The 23,727-nt window shown below is 42.2% G+C and overlaps 1 protein-coding gene across 1 annotated transcript in view; it reads right to left on the bottom strand.

Annotated features, from left to right (window-relative positions):
* LOC126480899 (soluble guanylate cyclase 89Db-like) overlaps positions 1 to 15,857 on the bottom strand; it is a 464,947-nt gene extending 449,090 nt beyond the window's left edge. Inside the window, exon 1 of the mRNA XM_050104296.1 lies at positions 15,741 to 15,857. Coding sequence (XP_049960253.1) covers positions 15,741 to 15,782 — 42 coding nt within the window. The 5' untranslated portion in view covers positions 15,783 to 15,857. The remainder of the gene's footprint in view (positions 1 to 15,740) is intronic.
* Positions 15,858 to 23,727: the final 7,870 nt, after the last annotated feature.

Below are 23,727 nucleotides of genomic sequence, written 5' to 3'. Positions count from 1 at the left end.
CGTCAAAAACTGGACACAGACCAAGCATGAAAACTGAAAGGAGGTGTACTGAACTGTGGAAAAAGAAGTAGAACAGAAGTAGTAAACGATCCAAGCTCAAGATGTGCAATATCGAGCGATTAGCTACAGTCACAGCGTCGTGGTTGTGTGGTCACGGTGTTGGACTGCAAAGCGCGACATCCGTGTTCAGATCTCCCTCTTGCCCTACATTTTTTCTTTTTTTTCACAAAATTATAAACTTTTCGTCCGGTCACTGCCGCGTCTGTTCTCTTTCCCTAGTATTGGTAATTGTCATACTATACATTGGTTACAGTATACGAGTTACTTGGTAAGAATGTATTACTATCGCAAGTAAATATGATGAATAGTGAGAGCAGGCGAGAAGCCGCAAAGACCTCTCGCAGAAATTAAAACAACAAATATACGGGTGTGAACTATCTTACAACAAAGGAATTCAAGAGTCAAACCTTCCGAAACGGAACGCAAGAGTCAAAACTTGTGGTAATTGTGCAGAACACAATAACACATAGGAGCTCCCTTCTTTACACCTCGCTGTTGCAAGCGAAAGTTACATCACGACACAGACACAAATTCGAACACAGCGAACAGACACGTCAACGACCGGATGGACAGTTCATAATTTTGTGTAAAAAAAAAAAGGTATGGAGCACGACAGAGATTTGACCACGGATCCTCCCCTTCACAATCCAGCACCGTGTGCACATAGCCACGATACCACAACTGTTCAAATATGTTCAGTGAAGCAAATCGTGAGTAGAACCGTTCACTGGTACGATTTTGCTTCTTTTTTCACTGTTCAGTACACCTTCTTCCTGTTTTCATGCTTGATCTGTCTCCAGTTTTTGACGGGCTATCAACCAAGCCGTAGTTGTACTTCATATGGAACTCACATTAAATGCATTTGAAGTCGGTGGAAAACGTTACACAGCTCTCTTGGAGATAGTGGTTAGTATCGCGCATTCATGACCAATGTTCGTGAAACTATAGTCATGACATCGACAGAAGTTTGTGACAATTGAGAATAAGCAATGAACGATTCAACTAGCTAGTTATTATCCAGAAATTCTTTATTCATTATATAGTCACTATCTTCTTATTTAAGCAAGGTCGGTGTAGTTAGAAGCAGGTTACGCAAAGCAATTCAAAATCTTCTTTTATTGCTGTTTAACGTTCTCATATCGACCTAGAGTCTTGCGCTTTCCTGCGTAAAGGGCCCAGAACAATGACGGAATGAGGACAAATATCCACAACCTACTGGCTGTGAGAGGAACCCCCCCCCCCTCCCCCAACATGCGTTAATACGTCTTCATGTTTTCCCTGTTGTGACATCGATCACCAAGATTAAATATCGACAATATTCAGAAACAAACTGAAAGGTAGTTACTTTATCTACATCTACAACTACATCTGTATGTACATACATATTTCGCAAGCCACCTTATGGTGCATGGCGGACAGTATTATAGAATGGAGTGAAGTTGACGGATTTTGTACTCTAAACGTAAATATTTCTCAAATCAATTCAGGGAATAAAATTTATGGTCTTTATTATTTTAGTCTGGCAGACAGGAAAATTAAAAAAAATAGTGCGTTGGTTAACTTGACCCCACCTGGGATTGAATTTGACCAATTATCTGTTTTATGATAATTGTGGATTATTTATGACTCTATGGGGACTTTAATTATTCTGGAACTTTATCAATAATTAAGAAACAAATCTGGCCCAATCATTAAATTTTAATACCAATTTCAGGGTAACATACAGAGAAAGTTTAAACAGAAAAAATGTGGTCACTAATTTGCTCTGTGGAATGCCGAAGAAACCCACACTTACATTGGACCTGGACATGACAACTACAAAAGGAAAACAATTTCTTCAAAATGGTTCAAATGGCTCTGAGCACTATGGGACTTAACACCTGAAAACTTAGAACTACTTAAACCTAACTAACCTAAGGACATCACACACATCTATACCCGAGACAGGATTCAAACCTGCGATCGTAGCGGTCGCGCGGTTCCAGATTGAAGCGCCTAGAACCGCTCGGCCACAACGGCCGGCAAAACAATATCTTCCAACTATTGGGTTTTGGAGAGACACATTGACAAGTTAACATACAGACACTTTCAACAACCACTTTCTCACTCCACTACTAGACTGTTACAGACAGTTGTTGCTGCATCCACTGTGTCACATTATTGCTGCATTCATTCGGCCACACTCCTGTCGCATTCACCAATGTTTCTTCCTAACAGAACCGCTCGGTCAACTACATTCCAAAGTCCTCAGCTGGTTAACTTCAGCCCGGTTTCACCAGTCAGTACACTACTAATGCTGCATTCGAATATTACTTGGTTGTTTCTCCTACTCATTTGCATTAACATACATTTTTCTACATGTAGAGCAAAATGCCATTCATTACTCCAACTGGTCATCTCGTATCCTCCTACATCACTCAACTATGACATCTGCCCGTACGCCACAGTATCATCAGCAAACAACAGCAGATTACTGCTCACCCTATCCGTCAGATCATTTATGTATATAGAGAATAAGAGTGGTCGTATCATACTTCACTTGAGCACTCCTGACGATGCCCTTGTCTCTCATGAACATTCGTCGTCGAGGACAACGGCCTGGGTTCTATTGCTTCAGAAGTCTTCGAGCAACTAACTTATCTGGGAATGTATCTTGTGTCCTCGTGGGCAGCGTGTCAAATGCTTTCCGGAAATCTAAGAATATGGAATCTGCCTGTTACTGTTCATCTGTAGTTCGCAGGATATCACGTGAGAAAAGGGCAGGCTGTTTCGCAAGAGCGATGCCTTATAAAACTGTACTGATTTGTGGACGGAAGCTCTCTGGCCTCAAGGAAATTTACTATATTTTAACTGAGAACATGCTCAAGAATTCTACAGCGTACCGGTGTTAAGGATGTTGTTCTGTAATTTTATATATATATATATATATATATATATATATATATATATATATATATATATATATACAGACTAACCAAGCGGATATTCACATTACTCAATAGCTACAAATCCAAGCCAGCATGGTTCATAGAGACTGAAAAGGACATTGAAAATGCTGGAGTTACAATAGACACAATAGAAAACAGAACACATTTCAAAAAGGCAGTCCAAAAGTCAGAATTTCAGGAGAGAAAGAAAATAACTAGACGAAAGTGGACTCAAGAAGAAAGGGAACAACACTCTAAAAGGATGAAGGAAATTTGGAAACTGAAGAAATCTAATACAATGAAGACTAGCCAAAGTTGATTCATCGTACCCTCCAAATGGGTTATTCGAAAGAAAAAAAATACAGGGTGGTTCATTAATCGTGACCAGGCCAAATATCTCACGAGATAAGTCTCAAACGAAAAAAACTACAAAGAACGAAACTTGTCTAGCTTGAAGGAGGAAACCAGATGGTGCTATGGTTGGCCCGCTATATGGCGCTGACATAGGTCAAGCGGATATAAATTGCGTTTTTTAAAAAATAGGAACCCCCATTTTTTATTACATATTCGTGTAGTTCGTAAAGAAATACGAATGTTTTAGCTGGACCACTTTTTTCGCTTTGTGATAGATGGCGCTGTAATAGTCACTAACATATGGCTCACAATTTTAGACGAACAGTTGGTAACAGGTAGGTTTTTTAAATTAAAATACAGAACGTAGGTACGTTTGAACATTTTATTTCGGTTGTTCCAATGTTTTACATGTACCTTTGTGAACTTACCATTTCTGAGAAGACATGCTGTTACAGCGTGGATTACCTGTAAATACCACATTAATGTAATAAATGCTCAAAATGATGTCCGTCAACCTCAGTGCATTTGGCAATAGATGTAATGACATTCCTCTCAACAGCGAGTAGTTCGCCTTCCGTAATGTTCGCACATGCATTGACAATGCGCTGACGCATGTTGTCAGGCGTTGTCGGTGGATTACGATAGCAAATATCCTTCAACTTTCCCCACAGAAAGAAATTCGGGGACGTCAGATCTGGTGAACGTGCGGGCCATAGTATGATGCTTCGACGACCATTCCACCTGTCATGAAATATGCTATTCAATACCGCTTCAACCGCACGCGAGCTATGTGCCGGACATCCATCATGTTGGAAGTACATCGCCATTCTGGCATGCAGTGAAACATCTTGTAGTAACATCAGTAGAGCAACGTCGGAAATCAGCATACATTGCACCATTTAGATTGTCGTCGATAAAATGGGGGCCAATTATCTTTCCTCCCATAATGCCGCACCATACATTAACCCGCCAAGGTCGCTGATGTTCCACTTGTCGCAGCGATCGTGGATTTTCCGTTGCCCAATAGTGCATATTATGCCGGTTTACGTTACCGCTGTTGGTGAATGACGCTTCGTCGCTAAATAGAACGCGCGCAAAAAAGCTGTCATCGTCCCGTAATTTCTCTTGTGCCCAGTGACAGAACTGTACACGACGTTCAAAGTCGTCACCAGGCAATTCCTGGTGCATAGAAATATGGTACGGGTGCAATCGATGTTGTTGTAGCATTCTCAACACCGACGTTTTTGAGATTCCCGATTCTCGAGCAATTTGTCTGCTACTGGTGTGCGAATTAGCTGCGACAGCAGCTAAAACACCTACTCGGACATCATCATTTGTTGCTGGTCGTGGTTGACGTTTCACATGTGACTGAACACTTCCTGTTTCCTTAAATAACGTAACTATCCGGCGAACGGTCCGGACACTTGGATGATGTCGTCCATGATACCGAACAGCATACATTGCACACGCCCGTTGGGCATTTTGATCACAATAGCCATACATCGACACGATATTGACCTTTTCCGCAGTTGGTAAACGGTCCATTTTAACACGGGTAATGTATCACGAAGCAAATACCGTCCGCACTGGAGGAATGTTACGTGATACCACGTACTTATACGTTTGTGAGTATTACAGCGCCATCTATCACAAAGAGAAAAAAGTGGTCCAACTAAAACATTCATATTTCTTTATGTACTACACGAATACGTAATAAAAAATGGGGGTTCCTATTTAAAAAAAAAAAAGCGGTTGATATCCGTTTGACCTATGGCAGCGCCATCTAGCGGGCCAACAATAGCGCCATCTGGTTTCCCCCTTCAAGTTAGACAAATTTCGTTCTTTGTATTTTTTTCGTTTTACGCTTATTTCGTGAGATATTTGGCCGGGTCATGATCAGTGGACCACCTTGTATAAGTATGACTGAAGCCAAAACATCACTTTCAAATAATACGAGAATTTCTGGCATAGTACAAGACAAGGGCGAGGACCAGCGACGGCTAAAACCCGCATGACGAAGCAGCCAGGGTCAGCAGCTTTATCAGACTGTCTACAAAAGACTCGTCATTGGACGAAGCAAGAATATTAAAAATGACTTGGACAAAATTTCCAATTTGGCGTAACGAATGACAATTTCCATTAAATGTGAAATTAAAATTTGAAATGTAATTTTTCAATAGGCATTCTCTCAATCGAAAGTAAACAGCAATCGGTGTAAAATATTCAGCGAAACAGTCTCGAACACAACAGATGTTTCTTATGCTCGGCCCACCAAAACAATCATCTGTTGCGATCGAGACCGTCTTACTAAATTAAAATGCCTTAAACGCGCATAAATGCTTAATATTACCCATAACAAGGAGGAAGAACTCGACAGCATCCAATTACGAGAAGAGTGGTGAACATCTCCAGCACGTCACAAAGTGTAAACGATTAGGGGTAACTGAATTTTATCCATAATGCATACAATTGATCTCAGTGACTGTTCTTGTGTAAGGTGTAGAACAATAACAGCTTCGAGTCACAACAGAAGGTGATTTCATTTAACACAAGACCAATTTCGGGCTTGTGGCCTTCTCCAGGCGGGCTAACATTCATTTAAACCGCCTGAAGATGAGGACAAGCCCAAACTAGTCGTCTGTTTAAGAAATGTCACCTTCCATTGTGACTGGCAGCGATTGTTGATTTAGGTGTAGCACTTCCGTCGATATGCAATGGGACGAACACACAAAATAATAGTTGTGGAAAGCAAATGGAAGACTTACTTGGTTGGGTTCTGGAAAGTTTTGGTGCATCTTTAAAGCTAATGATATTGCGCTCATTTTATAATATTGTGCTGGGATATTTTGTCCTCGTCGAGAAGGCGTGAAATGGGTATCTGACGAATTCAGAGTATGACTGGGAAAAACCGACCAGTTAAAACCGATACCGATATTTTAGTTCTGAATAACCGGTATTTTTCCGTATGTGTTTGGTCTCGGTGATAAAAGGTGTTTTTTATATTTTTTGTTAATAACCGAGTAAAAAAACGAAATATCAATTAGCCGCAGCAACAGTGTAAAATTTTCGTTTTTAATAAACCTTTTTTTTCTTTTTTTTTGAAGAAATTGAGTAACTTTATTCAAAAATTTGGATTGGTTTGAAGTACTGTGTTATTATAGAAAAGAAATCAGAGCTATTTCAACAACAATGCTGACAGAAACAAGCAACGAACACATGGCATAAGAAATGGTACAGCATTGCTCAGACAACAATGTTCCCTGTTGCTGTGTGTCATGGCTTAAGGTACGCATGTAAGTGTAGTGTGCAAGACTTGCCCACATCTGTTTATAAGTTTCTCGCCCCGCCGGACACCTATTGTATTGTGGAATGGCACCAATCCTAGTCTGTAAGTATTTTTACGAAGCGACGTAACAATGAAGTTAAGCGCTCCATTTACGTGCGATTTCTATGAAATAATAAAGAGGAAAGAAATATGGTAACAGTAATAAATTAAAAACTTTGCAACAATACTTTCATGGCATACAATAAAAACAGAAAGTAGCTGATTTGCTGCCTATGTTTACGTAATATCATTTATCTGATTGTAGCCCTTGAAAACGGACAACTTAGCACGAAAAACGGAGCTCCTTAATCTCTGTTTTCACACTTTAGCACTGACTATTCATAATGACCGAATGGTGGTATGATCCCCGATTATAACGTGATATTTAAGCGGAGCTTCAAAAAATTAGAAATAGTAGGAGAATATTGGTGATTTTTTGTAGTAGTCAACCACTTGTCACATTTCGAGAAAAGCCGCGAACGGTGGAAGAACTATGTTTTCTTTTATTTTCCTAATTAACATGATATTTTGATTTTGTGTGTCTTGAAACTGAATGAGTTAAAATTTTTCAATCTTCGTTCGATTTCTGTGTTTATTACAGGAAGTAATAGGAATAAAAAACCTAAAATCGATTATTTCGGAAACCAGTCATTTTGAACGGTTTTAACAGATTAAACTGTATAGAAAAAAAAGATATAAGCGAAAATTGGTTGTTTCATGATAACCGTCATCCCTAATTCAGAGACGCGTTGAGAGGATCGTAATAATTTGATGTAGCCCGTATTAAAATGCCACAGAAATATTCGGGAAATGAAAATGGGAATCTTTAGAAGAAAGGCAACGTTATATGCGCAATAACCCGTACGGTAAATTTATACAAGTGATGCTCGTGCAAGACGGTGAAACAATAGGACATTTGATTATTTTCTGAAAACCGTCTTAAATTGTCAGTTACGTCGTTTTACGCTAGTAATGAGCTTTTCTCCTCATGGTTTTCAGTATTAAAAAAATGGAAACGAAATTCAAGTAATCTGAATGCCCGATAAAACGCTCCTTTCGAGTTACGCGATGTCTGTGGCTTCACTGGCTAGCACGCTGCTCCTACTCTCGTGAAGTTCGCTCACAGTGACACCTTGTTTTGGAATTTACCTTTCGGAAAATGGATTACAAGTACTGTGTACTAACACAACTGACAAATTATCTATAAAAACTCATCAAAAATTTTTGTTGAGACTTATAAAGAATAAGAAGGCGCATAAAACGTGGCTGCAACTCGCTTGTACCCAGATCCATATAAGATTGTTTATTTCTGTGAGGATCATTTTAATGTAAGCAAACACTGTATACGAACACGTTGTCTTCTGTAGCGTAATTTGCAAGATCGATCTTCTTTCGGAGCAAGTATTTTTCTTTTCTTTTTCCTTCCTATCCTCTTTGCTTCTTGTTACTGTCTTCTTAAGTGTACTTTATTGATAATACAGTCATGTGAGAGAATTAAATTCTATATCCTATTGCAATTTAATGTCTATTTTCATTTATTTGTTTCATTTTATACCTGATCAATTTGAGCTGAATCGCAAGAAAGGTGTTAAGAAATTGCATTTCGTGCCTGATGTAGCTCTTATTTTAAACACTCTAGAAACCAGTTAAGGATTTCCGATCACACTATTCTTCATACAACTCGTTGAAAACAGTAATTTGCCACTTTCAACTGTCTCCAAAGAGACTGCTGTAAAGCCGTATGATTCTGGCAAAGAGAAAAATTTAACATTGCTCTTAACCTACGAGGAAATGTAGTAACAACAGGGCATTGCGGTAAAATGAAAGTTGGTCTTTCTTAAGAAATCTGAAATCATTGTATTTCAGCAGCAGTTAAGTATGCAGCAGAACAAAAAATACTTTAAGGTTCTGATACGTCAACTGCATATTTTTTAGACACAATTTTCCGACGTTTTAAATTAATGACCTGGGGGAGCAGAAAAAGTGCAATTTGTAAAGTTATTGAACGCAAGCACGTGATGCTCTGTAGTTTCGCACGAGCCTTATCACGCTGTCTGTAAATCTGGAAGTTGAGAAAAGAGGTACCTAGAAAACATTAGTAGTTGTAGTAGTTGTGGCAACAACCACAGCAGTTAACAATCACAATTATCTTGTCAATGAAAGAGTTTCAACTGTGTTTTAAGTCGCCCTGGAAGAACTTTTGAGCAAGGTCCGAACGAATAATCCAGTTCCAGATTCTCTCAGTTTTAAGACAATTTTGGAGGGAGTGAGAGAGACAGAGAGAGTGAGTATTCGGTCACAGAAATAAAACGCAAGTACGTGCTGTCGCCAGATATAAAGCTGATCTTCTATTATTGTATACTCAACACCAGGAAGGAAAAAGAAATAATATCCAGAACATTAAAGAAATAACAATTCAGAAATAATATTTAGATTGAAATTACGTTCATCTGTGTCAAGAGGTAATTATATAGAATATACTCAGTTATGATTCGTTAAAAAAACAACAAAAATTTACTCTTGGGCCTATTTTCACAGTGTGGATCTGTTGTTTTGTGGTCGTCAGTCGGTAGGTTGGTTTGATGTAGCTCTCCAAATTAAGCCTATCCGAAGTAAATAACTTCATCTCTACGTAGCCACTTCAACCTACACCCACTTTAACCTAATCACTGCCGTCAAGCCTTCACATCCCTCTACAATTTTAATCCCCACCACCACCACCACCACCGCCATTACCAAACTAAGTATTACTTTATGCCTCAAAATGTGTTATCAGGCAACCTCTTTTTTTTTTGGCAAGCTGTTGAACATATTTGTTTTCTCTCCAAGTATCTCTTCTTTGGTTATTCGATCTATCCGGCAAATCTCCAGCATTCTTTTATAGCACATAATGATCCAAGGTCGCTGGCCTGTAACTTTTACGACGTCCATCGACGCACATTTTATTAACTGAAATTGTCACAAATTTTGTGCAAATTTGTGCGTATTTCGGTTTTTGCAGGAGTGTTCGTTTCATCCATGTCATTTTCAGTAATTGGCATTCCTTTGTCCTGTTCATAGTTTAATTAAGCATTTTGTATACGCTCAGAAGACATAATTACATAACTCCGGAAAGGTTGGTCATCCAGAGATTCTTACGTTCAGTTGCAATAGAACTGGTTAAAATCATAATCATAAATATTAATACAAATCATATTTTGCAATAACGCCTGAATGTCCACATTTTAATCCACCAAAAAGTTGTTATCACAGTTTGGACTTTGGTATCAATGTAACATCCCAAAAAATTATCTTTGTGATATTATTGCTTTTGATAGAACGTTGGCGTCAAGTGTGGCAGAGAGATTAGTTCTGAGTGGTGGTCAAATTACAGACAGTCTTTGCAAAGTAATGGACAGGCTTTGTTTGCTGTTAATGTAACTACTTCAAGATTATGGCAAGTTTACATGAAACGAGTTGTGGACTTTATCGATGTTGCACCAAAGTTTGTTTAAAAAAAATGAATTCATAGCAATAGTATTACAGTCATTTCGTAGTAAGACCAGACCTCATCTTTGAACTATCCGAATGGAATCTGAACACGACGCCGCAACGAGATATGTTCAAACGATTTTTTTCCTAACACTATTACTGTTGTAATATTCGCGTTATTGCAATAAACTGGGTGTATACATGATACACAATTATGATGACTCATCTACGCGGTTCATTATCAATTACCGTTCAACATTAGTAGTGGTTTAGTGGTCCTCCGACTCCTTAGCCATCTCTGACGGAAACGCAAGGTCATCGGCAAACCATATAGTGTTCCTTTCATATCCCAGAACTTTAACTCCTTTTCCAAATTTCTCCTTAGTCTCCTTGTCTGTTTTCTTATGTGTAGATTGAATAACATGTCGGAAAGACCGCTGTGTAGCTCCCTTACATGAGCTTCGACTCACCTAAGAGCATTTTCTTTTCTATACACTGAAGAAAATATTTCTGCCTCTGTGTTTTATGACTGACAACTCCAGAATTCTAAAGACTTCATTCCATAAGAATGTGAATAGCACTTTCCAGATCTATAAATGTTATGAACGAGCGTTTGGTTTTCTTAAATCTATCTTCTAAGAAAAATCATAGCGTCAGTATAGCTTCAGGTGTTCCTGTTAGGTTGGCGTATAAGTTCGTTTTTCATGCTGGTATTCCGGTTGCTAAGGGTTTATTTATCGATTGTCATTTTTTATTTGTAGCTGACTGTTGCCATTTGAGTTTACATTTTGTCATCTGGAGACAGTGAGTGGAGTTATGGACGCTAGAAAAAGAAGTTCCAAATGGAACGTTTTCGACATATTTTTCTGTTTGAGTACAGCAGGTGGGTAACTGCAACGGAGGCAGCCCGGAATATTTGCGCCGTACGAGGTTAATGCCACAGGACAGAGCACGACAAGAAAATGGATTTCTCGTTTTAAGGAAGATCGTTTTGACATGAGTGACTCTCCACGTTCAGGAAGGACTTCGGGTTCAGATGGGGATTGTTTAAACGCATTAAACCACAATGATGCATGTCGGTGTATTTGAGAACTGGAAAATGTTTTCATTCCGCCATCGTGCGACATCTGCATGCAACGAGGAACGTTCAAAAAAGGAGTGTGTGCGTACCGGATGCCCTACGCCAAAATCACAAAAATTAGCGGTTGGCCATACATGTATCTCTACTTGCTTGTCAAAAATCAATCGTCTCGTGAACAACACCGACCATTCCTACCCTGTATAGTTACTGCTGAGATAAATTGTGACTTTATGGCAAGGTAAACATGACCAGAAGAAGGGATCGGTTGGTAGGACATGTTCTGAGGCATCAAGGGATCACCAATTTAGTACTGGAGGGCAGCGTGGAGGGTAAAAGGCTTAGAGGGAGACCAAGAGATGAATACACTTAGCAGATTCAGAAAGATGTAGGTTGCAGTAAGTACTAGGAGATGAAGAAGCTTGCACAGGATAGAGTAGCATGGAGAGCTTCATCAAACCATTCTCAGGACTGAAGACCACAACAACAACAACATGGCAAGGTAAGTAAAAGAGAGGAATGGCTGAGCCCAAACAAAGCAGCAACTCCCCGTACAAAGACTACACGCATCCACAAAAGATATTATACACCTGGCGGACAAGTGACGGTGTGGTGCGCTACGAGTTGCTTCCTCGAGGTGTAGCCATCAATGCTGACATTTGTTGTCAACAACTGAGACATCTTGCAGACGCAGTCCAAGAACCACGACCGGTAAGACTGCGTGAAGTGATGCTGCTGCAGCCGGCCGCGGTGGTCTAGCGGTTCTAGACGCTCAGTCCCGAACCGCGCGACTGCTACGGTCGCAGGTTCGAATCCTGCCTCGGGCATGGATGTGTGTGATGTCCTTAGGTTAGTTAGGTTTAAGTAGTACTAAGTTCTAGGGCACTGATGACCACAGATGTTAAGTCCCATAGTGCTCAGAGCCATTTGAACCATTTGATGCTGCTGCACGATAACGCCGCCCGCATTCTGCTAGCCTGACAAAAACACTGTACAGGAGTTGGATTGGGAAGTCATTCTGCAGCCACTGATCTTCCGCCCTCAGGTTTTCGCCTTTTACACTCTCTGTCGAGCAATCTTCAAGCAGCTTCCTTACCGCATGAAAATGTGCTCCGAACACCTGAAGACCACGTGATTTCTACAATCGCGGAATCGAAAAGTCAGACAGTTGTAAGTAGTGAATGAGAATACATTATTGATGGCTAAACTATATGTATATCTGTTTCGTTTATTAAACTTATGCAAAAAGGCTACAAACTTATGCATCAACTCAATATACACTCCTGGAAATTGAAATAAGAACACCGTGAATTCATTGTCCCAGGAAGGGGAAACTTTATTGACACATTCCTGGGGTCAGATACATCACATGATCACACTGACAGAACCACAGGCACGTAGACACAGGCAACAGAGCATGCACAATGTCGGCATTAGTACAGTGTATATCCACCTTTCGCAGCAATGCAGGCTGCTATTCTCCCATGGAGACGATCGTAGAGATGCTGGATGTAGTCCTGTGGAACGGCTTGCCATGCCATTTCCACCTGGCGCCTCAGTTGGACCAGCATCCGTGCTGGACGTGCAGACCGCGTGAGACGACGCTTCATCCAGTCCCAAACATGCTCAATGGGGGACAGATCCGGAGATCTTGCTGGCCAGGGTAGTTGACTTACACCTTCTAGAGCACGTTGGGTGGCACGGGATACATGCGGACGTGCATTGTCCTGTTGGAACAGCAAGTTCCCTTGCCGGTCTAGGAATGGTAGAACGATGGGTTCGATGACGGTTTGGATGTACCATGCACTATTCAGTGTCCCCTAGACGATCACCAGTGGTGTACGGCCAGTGTAGGAGATCGCTCCCCACACCATGATGCCGGGTGTTGGCCCTGTGTGCCTCGGTCGTATGCAGTCCTGATTGTGGCGCTCACCTGCACGGCGCCAAACACGCATACGACCATCATTGGCACCAAGGCAGAAGCGGCTCTCATCGCTGAAGACGACACGTCTCCATTCGTCCCTCCATTCACGCCTGTCGCGACACCACTGGAGGCGGGCTGCACGATGTTGGGGCGTGAGCGGAAGACGGCCTAACGGTGTGCGGGACCGTAGCCCAGCTTCATGGAGACGGTTGCGAATGGTCCTCGCCGATACCCCAGGAGCAACAGTGTCCCTAATTTGCTGGGAAGTGGCGGTGCGGTCCCCTACGGCACTGCGTAGGATCCTACGGTCTTGGCCTGCATCCGTGCGTCGCTGCGGTCCGGTCCCAGGTCGACGGGCACGTGCACCTTCCGCCGACCACTGGCGACAACATCGATGTACTGTGGAGACCTCACGCCCCACGTGTTGAGCAATTCGGCGGTACGTCCACCCGGCCTCCCGCATGCCCACTGTACGCCCTCGCTCAAAGTCCGTCAACTGCACATACGGTTCACGTCCACGCTGTCGCGGCATGCTACCAGTGTTAAAGACTGCGATGGAGCTCCGTATGCCACGGCAAACTGGCTGACACTGACGGCGGCGGTGCACAAATGCTGCGCAGCTAGCGCCATTCGACGGCCAACACCGCGGTTCCTGGTGTGTCCGCTGTGCCGTGCGTGTGATCATTGCTTGTACAGCCCTCTCGCAGTGTCCGGAGCAAGTATGGTGGGTCTGACACACCGGTGTCAATGTGTTCTTTTTTCCATTTCCAGGAGTGTATTTCTCCAGAACAATAAATGGTCGTTTCCAATGTCGGACTCTAGCAGTTGTTCCAGCTTTCTGAACGTAACTCGTCTTAGCGTATCACAACCATGATCTATTAAAAAAGGTCGTTTGATATACGTCATTATATGCCTTCTTTGGTATTGGTATTGAATATGCCACACAATATTTCAGATATGAAGGTTATACACTACTGGCCATTAAAATTGCTGCACCAAAAAGAAATGCAGATGACAAACGGGTATTCATTGGACAAATATATTATACTAGAACTGACATGTCATCACATTTTCACGCAATTTGGGTGTATAGATCATAAGAAATCAGTACCCAGGACAACCACCTCTGACCGTAATAACAGCCTTGATACGCCTGGGCATTGAGTCAAACAGAGCTTGAATGGCGTATACAGGTACAGCTGCCCATGCAGCTTCAACACGATACCACAGTTCATCAAGAGTAGTGACTGGCGAATTGTGACGAGTCAGTTGCTCGGCCACCATTGACCAGACGTTTTCAATTGGTCAAAGATCTGGAGAATGTGCTGGCCAGGGCAGCAGTCGAACATTTTCTGTATGCAGAAAGGCCCGTACAGGACCTGCAACATGCGCTCGTGCATTATCCTGTTGAAATGTAGGGTTTCGCAGGGATCGAATGAATGGTAGAGCCACGGGTCGTAACACATCTGAAATGTAACGTCCAGTGTTCAAAGTGCCGTCAATGCGAACAAGAGGTGACCGAGACGTGTAACCAATAACACCCCATACCATCACGCCGGGTGATACGCCAGTATGGCGATGACGAATACACGCTTCCAATGTGCGTTCACCGCGATGTCGCCAAACACGGACGCGACCATCATGATGCTGTAAACAGAACCTAGAGTCATCCGAAAAAATGACGTTTTGCCATTCGTGCACCCAGGTTCGTCGTTGAGTACACCATCGCAGGGGCTCCTGTCTGTGATGCAGCGTCAAGGGTAACCGCAGCCATGGTCTCCGAGCTGATAGTCCATGCTGCTGCAAACGTCGTCGAACTGTTCGTGCAGATGGTTGTTGTCTTGCAAACGTCCCCATCTGTTGACTCAGGGATCGAGACGCGGCTGCATGATCCGTTACAGCCATGCGGAAAAGATGACTGTCATCTCGACTGCTAGTGATACGAGCCCGTTGGGATCCAGCACGGCGTTCCGTATTACCCTCCTGAACCCACCGATTCCATATTCTGCTAACAGTCATTGGATCTCGACCGACGCGAGCAGCAATGTCGCGATACGATAAACCGCAATCGCGATAGGCTACAATCCGATCTTTATCAAAGTCGGAAACGTGATGGTACGCGTTTCTCCTTCTTACACGAGGCATCACAACAACGTTTCACCAGGCAACGACGGTCAACTGCTGTTTGTGTATGAGAAATCGGTTGGAAACTTTCTCGTTTTAGCACGTTGTAGGCGTCGCCATTCGCGCCAACCTTGTGTGAATGCTCTGAAAAGCTAATCATTTGCATATCACAGCATCTTCTTCCTGTCGGTTAAATTTCGCGTCTGTAGCACGTCATCTTCGTGGTGTAGCAATTTTAATGGCCAGTAGTGTATATTCAACACGATACATGTGTGCTTTAACACCATCTTGTTCTTAAGAAACAAAGAAATTACGAGAAAAACCGTAATGAAGTTGCTGATAAGCTGTGCACAACCGGTATCGGGTAGTAAAATGCAGATAACAACTACAGAACATTCCCATTAGCCCCCTGAGGTTGTAACGAGTTTGAAACTGGGTCAGCTGATAGAGGAGGGCGTTTGACAGCGCCGGACTTACCTGCACGTAGTGCTGCACGGACTCGAGCAGCATTCCATACATGATGGAGCGGTGCGCGAGGAGCGGAGCTGGTGAGCACTGCGAACGCACAGTAGACACGTCCGTCCAGGCCGGCTGCCGCCGCCACACTGCCAGGGCTGAGCCGCGCCGCTGCGCGCGTCAACAGGTGCTCTGACGGTTGCGCCACGGCCACCTCTCGCCCAATGGCAATCGGACGCGAAGCGACCCTGTTCATGCTCCTGACATTGACTTGTACTATGTACACAGTGAGAGCTCCATGCACTCCACTTTCCAAAAATCAGAACGAAAACTCAGAAATGGTATGACGCACAGCCATCAGCAACGGGCACACATAACAGCAGAACGTCTTCCCGTTGCTCATCGCACTGAGAACTGTCGTTTTTGACCGCGAAATGTGTGGGAATCGACGTTCCAAAGAAAGGGGTGGCAGATTAAAACTGTGTGCCGGACCGAGACTCGAACTCGGAGGCAAAGGTCCCCAGTTCGAGTCTCGGTCCGTCACACAGTTTTAATCTGCCAGGAAGTTTCATATCAGTGCACACTCCACTGTAGAGTGAAAATCTCATTCAAGGGGTGGTTTCATTGATGCACGGTATGCCATCTCGTGAGACCTCGTTGCGGTTCTGAGCGGCGGTGTGTCTGAAATGTATTCTTCGGCTACCGATAAGAAAACCACGTGATTTCAACGCTATGGCGTCGCAGTTCCCACCTTCACGGCAGAGGCGTCAAAAGGAGGGATAAAACATGGGTAAGAGGGGCTGTCACGACCTTCGCATCATCTGACACGTTCACTGTGGCGTAGGGTGCGGGCTTTCCAAGATAACTACGCACCCTCCGACTCAACGGTGAAATGTTAAAAGTTATGGCCTGTTTCGTTGTCTAGGGGCTGGGATACGTAGTTGCCGCATTACAAGCCAAATACTGCTGAGACTACAGTATACAATATGAATAGACACATGAATCGAATGGTCGAAGGTTCCTATCGCACGGCAATTGCGAATTTTGAACGTAATGTAGACATTTATAAATTAAAGATTGCAATTAAATAAAATCTGGAGGTTCTATCTTAACAACTTCAAATGATGAGTACAATAGTAGAATTCTTTTGGGAATGCGGTATATTTCTGCAAAACACTTATTGGTGTCGATGGTCCAGCAATTAAATAAAATATAAGCTGAATGACAGAGAACAATAGATTCCAACTGCAAGTAATTACAACAACATAGCTCGGGAGATACTCACTTCTAAACGCACACTACGTCTTCACTGCAGAAGCCGCGGAAATCACACAAGAGCACAGGTCGGCACTGCGAAATATTTCTGTCTGCCGCGACCGCGCGCAAACTGCTCTACTGTCAAGTCCTTCCCGTGTCCCGTGCCGTATCATCCAGAACTGCCCCGTGTGCCCTCTCGAAACAATGCTCTTCTCCCACTTCCATCCAGTCTCCCCATTCTCGGGCGCTGTGATTGGCTAGAGGGCTCGCGCCATGTCTTCAAACCAATGCACACTGATAACATAATCAAACATATACGAAATACTGGAATTACATTTAAATACTTGAAATTAAATAAACATTCCTACGGCTGGACCATAAACACGCTCTAACACACATTATTAAATACATAAACAAATTAAATAATCGCCGGCCGAAGTGGCCGTGCGGTTAAAGGCGCTGCAGTCTGGAACCGCAAGACCGCTACGGTCGCAGGTTCGAATCCTGCCTCGGGCATGGATGTTTGTGATGTCCTTAGGTTAGTTAGGTTTAACTAGTTCTAAGTTCTAGGGGACTAATGACCTCAGCAGTTGAGTCCCATAGTGCTCAGAGCCATTTGAACCAAATTAAATAATCATATATCAAAAGAAAAGAAGCAAAAGGTAGGCCAGGAGCCTAACGTCTCTGTGCTTTCTAAAACACAGTAAATAATTGACCAGTTTCTTCATGAATAGCATATATGTGGTATTAACAGAGACATAGATGAATCAATATATTTGTAAGCATGCTGCTACTTTTTTTTCGTGTGACTGTGGGGTACTTATGGCCTGACGCGATCGATAGTAATCGGCCACTTTGACCTCCAATAACTCTTGTACTATTTAAGTTACATGCCTGTAATTCATACCAGTTTAGGTTTACACTAATAGCTTTCTAAACACACGGTGATCGACAAAATGGGACGAAGCGTTTATATTTTGGAAAGTCGTTGTTGGGTGTTACTTGTATAATTTACCGTCCGGCACTAAACTTTAAACTAATAAAGATATTGAAAATCCGATTACACCATCAGAATCGTCGTGCAAATAATAGTAATGTACATGTTTCTTTTTGAGGTATCATGATTCATCTGGCTGCTATAAATTTCTATACGAACTGTGAAATGTCTGCCATTAAGGTTTCACAAAGTCCGCCATCTTTGGCACTCCGCCATAGACATCTCCTTCATCGACACAAAGCACCGTCCTCGTCACAGCGCTGGGGCTACCCCTCTCGTCCGGCTAACGTTTGCTACCACGTGTTTGCTGCCGGGCTCCGCCTTTGTCGAGCGTCCTGTGCGGCCGCCCCAATTCCGAACATATAATACAGGGTGATTCAAAAAGAATACCACAACTTTAGGAATTTAAAACTCTGCAACGACAAAAGGCAGAGCTCAGCACTATCTGTCGGCGAATTAAGGGAGCTATAAAGTTTCATTTAGTTGTACATTTGTTCGCCATTTCAGCCAATAAAGTTTTTGGTCCCTTTTTCTTCGAAGGTGCTACTGTAACTGGACTACAGTATCTGGAGATATTAGAGAATTGGCTGTTCCCTCAGCTCGAACAAGAAGCACAACAATTCATATTTCAGCAGGATGGAGCGCCACCACATTGGCACTTATCTGTCCGTAACTACCTGAATGTAAACTACCCGAGGCGATAGATCGGCCGCCAGGCAGCCCGTGACAGAGCACTTCATCACTGGCCTCCAAGAAGCCCTGATCTTACCCCCTGGGATTTTTTCTTATGGGGGTATGTTAAGGATATGGTGTTTCGGCCACCTCTCCCAGCCACCATTGATGATTTGAAACGAGAAATAACAGCAGCTATCCGAACTGTTACGCCTGATATGCTACAGAGAGTGTGGAACGAGTTGGAGTATCGGGTTGATATTGCTCGAGTGTCTGGAGGGGGCCATATTGAACATCTCTGAACTTGTTTTTGAGTGAAAAAAAACCTTTTTAAATACTCTTTGTAATGATGTATAACAGAAGGTTATATTATGTTTCTTTCATTAAATACACATTTTTAAAGTTGTGGTATTCTTTTTGAATCACCCTGTATTTCCAGGGCGCCACAACTCGCCCGTTACCTCACAAGGGCAGAATTGTGGTTAAATCTGATGTCAACGTGACATCATTAACCTACTTTGCACGTCACATGAACTTTCGAGCTTTGGTCTTTTTTCCGCACGTGGCGACATCTTGCTGTTTAAAGCGTCGTCGAGCCCGAGGGTGACGTCGAGGTCGCCAAGCTTTTACACCATTACGGAGACCTCAATAGGCATCTTTGTGCCAGATTTCAAGCCTATGCGTCGGAATGGGAGACAGTTTCGAAAAAGTGATTATGTAATTCTGTTGTGCAGTGTAAACAACATTTAGTGTCATGATAAGACAAGCTGCCGACATTGTTGCCACAGTTCGTCGTAATGCCCGGCGGGCAACACTAGTTGTCCCATCGCTGAGTGCTAATTTAGCAGAGCAGTCGTGAATCCGAGCCAACAGAAGGCAGTTGTTGTCGATGAAATAATTCAGACATTGCAGAAATCACTTCAGCACTAGGATGATGTTGGTTTTCTATCTAGAACCATTGAAATACGAAAAAAAAAATGCAGAAAACGTTATCAAGATACAATGCGCAGAAATCACGATGAGATGTATGTGTTATCATCACATAATCAGTAGTATATCTTACTTTTACAAACTACTTGTTGGAATAAGATAGAGAAGAACTTAGTGAAAATTTTAGACAATGTTAATAGACACACGAATAAGAATTCCGAGTGTATTATTCTCGCTCTCCTCTTAACGACAGAATTTAGGAGAAACGATTTTCCTGATGTTCGTGGAGTGAGAGAAGACTTAGTAGGAATAAGATCTACAAAACCAATCAGGGATTCTAAAATTTAAGATGGAAAAGAAAGAAAGCTAATTTATACGCCGAAAAAGACACGAAAAAACTTAAAGAAAAGTTCACAAAGGGAAATATAAATATATCAGGAGCAGATACCAGTGCAAAGGTTCGTACGGTAGCGTTATTCCGGCTGAAAGTAAAGAGAACTTTATCTCTTAAATCAAAAGAAAATTCGAATAGCAGTTGAATGGAATCAGCAGCTTAATAAAAAATGGTACAAAGGAGAATGACAGCAGAAGACACGGTAGTACAAGAAATGAAGTAATTCTTCTGTCAAATGCAATAAGTACAGTCACAAGTAGACTGACACAAATGATGAAAGTTTTATGTAACAAGAGAGATTTCTTAGTTCCAGAATTCGACATTGTGTTACGGATGACGTTCTTAAAAACTTGTGTCTGGAAGGCAGCCTTATACTTGTAACAAATTGAACAACGGAAAAAGAACAGAAAGAAGACGCTGCATGTATTTGAAATATTATGTCAGATCAATCGAAAGATTGATGGACCTGCAGCGGAGGCTTTGTGTAGAATGAGGTTCAAGAGACCAAAGACCTGAAGAAAACAGTAAAACTGAACAAAGAGTTACTTCCACTGAAACAAAACTGAAAAAAATTGATCAGTTTCTCTAGACAAAGTTGAAGACGTAAAATAAGTAAATGTGGCAGGGCTGTGTCGATAGCCGAAAGACAAAAGACCTGAAGAAAACATTGAAACTGACTTCTAATATCATGAGCCGCTAGCGTACGTTGATCAGGAAAGCTACACCGTTTCGTGAAGAAACATGACTGAATGCTTGTTAGTTTGGCCCAGCTAAGTCCACATTGTTGAGGGAATGGTGCCTATATATATAGAGCTGCATCTCGAAATGCCGGCTGGTTCCGCTTAGCAAAGGCTCGAGGGCGTGGCATCTATGGAGTATAGCTCTAATGGGTTTCCAGAAGGCTAAGTTTGTTCAGCCTAACGGTGTCCTACAAGTGTCCACATGATGTTGAAGTTACACTGCTTACAACGGAAGGCAATCAGCAAAGTGGCGGAACAGTTACTCTCGAATCTCTGTGCCTGTATATCGGTATTATGCTTTGGCACGCTATTAATCGACGCTCGATAATGATGTCAGCGTATTTTAAAGATACTTTTCTGGCGTTGGCAATTCTGTCAGCAGCAGGAAAGGAGTGCTAACTACTCTACATATCTCGCTAGAATGCCCTAAAATAGCCGAGCGGTTTGAGGCGTCACGTCACGAACTGCGAGGGCGCTCCCACCGGAGGTTCGAATCCTCCCTCAGGCATGGGTGTAGGTGTCTTTCCTAGCATACGTTAGTTTAAGTAGTGTGTAAGACTATGGACCGATGACCTCAGCAGTTTGGTCCCTTAGGAATTCACACACACATCTTTTGCACTAAAATACGGTAACATATTATTTTCGCCACCAGCCGGAAGCTTCAGGGATGATCACAGGAAATAAGAACGCGTAGCTCTTGTCATTACCTTCGGTTAGTCACAATATTCTTGCCTGCTGACGGCGTTTGCGTGAAAAGTAAGTTATCAGTAAGTTTCTTTTTGTGAGTGTATTACGCCTGAGTTCTTGTGGTTTTTTTTCTTGTGAATAAATGCAGCACACTGCGTGTCTAAAAACAGCACAATGTAAATTTAGTTTGTAACTGATTGCACGCCTCCGTAGCCGAGGTCGCTAACGCACGCTTGAGTGGATGGCGTTTGACTCGGAGGTACGCTGGTTAGAATCCTCGTGGTTAATGAAAATTTCCTCTGCCAGAATTTGGCCAGCAAACAGAGAAGAAGTTGTGGCGTAAAATTCTTGATCACCAAACTTTGCGCCAATGTCCTGGATTAAACTCCAAACCACTCTGCAGTGTCGCATGGAGTGGGGGTGTGTGGCGCTGTTAATTGTCATCCATTTGTCGAATGGGGATGTTAAGCTCGGCAGCGCCCTTGGTGCTGCCTGACAGAAATAGACTATGAGTCGGCACCAGGTTTTATCCTTTACTTTCTCTCGCCACCATCGTCCAACAAACACGACACCACCCAATGCACGCATCCATTACTCTCACAATCCACAAATACCCGTACGACACAGATCAGATATCCACATGGAAAGGAGCCATTGTCAACGATGGAAGATAACCCTGTCCGACTATTTTTAAATGAAATCGTTCCGCTTTAGCCACTTAAAAAATTATTTATTGCACTTTCGACAGTTGGTCATTTTCAAGCATTCTGAAAACAATCAGTCGTTTAATTTAATTCAGGTAATTATGAAACTGACAAACGTTGAAAGTGAAAGTTTCCAAGGTACTAATGTGAGATGTTGTAACCCACGCCAAAATATAAAGTTGTTGTATGTCGTGTGAATTTATCTGCTGTTCCATATACCATAATTTAGAAACCTGGTGAAATAATGATATAAACACTGTTTAAATTTTGTGTAGCAGGCGTGCTAAATGGATCATAAAATCGGCAAAGATGTAAACATACAGCGAGTATCAGCTGTGGAGCGCGAGCCGGCCGGAGTGGCCGAGCGGTTAAAGGCGCTACGGTCTGGAACCGCACTACCGCTACGGTTGCAGGTTCGAATCCTCCTCGGGCATGGATGTGTGTGATGTCCTTAGGTAAGTTAGGTTTAAGTAGTTCTAAGTTCTAGGGGACTGATGACCACAGCAGTTAAGTCCCATAGTGCCCAGAGCCATTTGAACCATTTTTTTGTGGAGCGCGAAGATACTAATATATGGAGTCTATATCATGTCGTTTGTAAAATGTGTGCGCAGAAAGGAGAAAAGTGACAGAAATACCTGTTAAATAAAAATGGAATCTAAAAATGACTATGTATTAAAAGTAGGTAAAAAAATGGCATGACTATCAAGTCACAATAAAACATTACTCACAAAATATAAATGCAGAAGTGGGTCTAAAATCTCATAAATACATGAAAGTAGCAGTCGACATACATAAAACAAACACAAGTAATAAATAAACGTAAGAAATAATCAGGTGCTAAGTAGTAATAAGCGTAGTATGGTCTAGAATATTTGCCAGGATTAACACAACTAAAGTCAGTCATATCAAAAAACTCTAGATTACAAGATGTTCCTGAAGCAGTCTAGGAATGTATTTTGAAGGACAGTCTGTTTATTTAAAATGTATTCTGGTTGGTCCCAAAATTCCCTATAAATTTCGATCTCCTCTAAATTATCAAGCAGTCTTCCTTTTCCGAGTCTATGAAGGGTGATTTACTATTATCACTGCTGTTACTGTAGTAAAACTAATGTTAGAACTCCTACCAGTTTTCCCTACATAAAAGTTATTGTATTCTCCACGACTGATTTTATAAACGCCAGATTGTGAGTAAGGCTTATTGTGTTAGATACCGTGACGTATGGTCAGAGCTATTGTGTTGTCAGTGCGGAAGTCTATCCTTACTTCGGTGTTACGAAATTTTTTACCTATTCTTTCAGAAACAGATCCTCTATATGTAGGGACAAATATTTAGTTTTAGCTTATCCCTTTCCCTGCAATATGACCTCATCACTAGTACTGCCACTGAGTAATTTTGTAGCAAACATTTTAGCAAGCATTTGTGCAGAGAAATCGTTGTGACCAAAACGTCAGCAAATGTACTCGCTGTACAACTACCCACGGTAACGCCCTGCTATTGTGAAAAATTTCATCGTTGAACCTGAAACGGTTATAGGAAAGTATCAGATGCAATAAGCGAATGATCTCATTAATTTCTCGTGCAATGACTTTCTTGTGTTGGAGAAGATTCTGTTTAATGATTTCAGTA

The sequence above is a fragment of the Schistocerca serialis genome, chromosome 5, assembly GCF_023864345.2.
Source record: "Schistocerca serialis cubense isolate TAMUIC-IGC-003099 chromosome 5, iqSchSeri2.2, whole genome shotgun sequence".
In the NCBI taxonomy this organism is placed as follows: domain Eukaryota; kingdom Metazoa; phylum Arthropoda; class Insecta; order Orthoptera; family Acrididae; genus Schistocerca; species Schistocerca serialis.
Note: the sequence above shows the minus strand (reverse complement) of the source record. Positions and strands in the feature narration are given on the sequence as shown.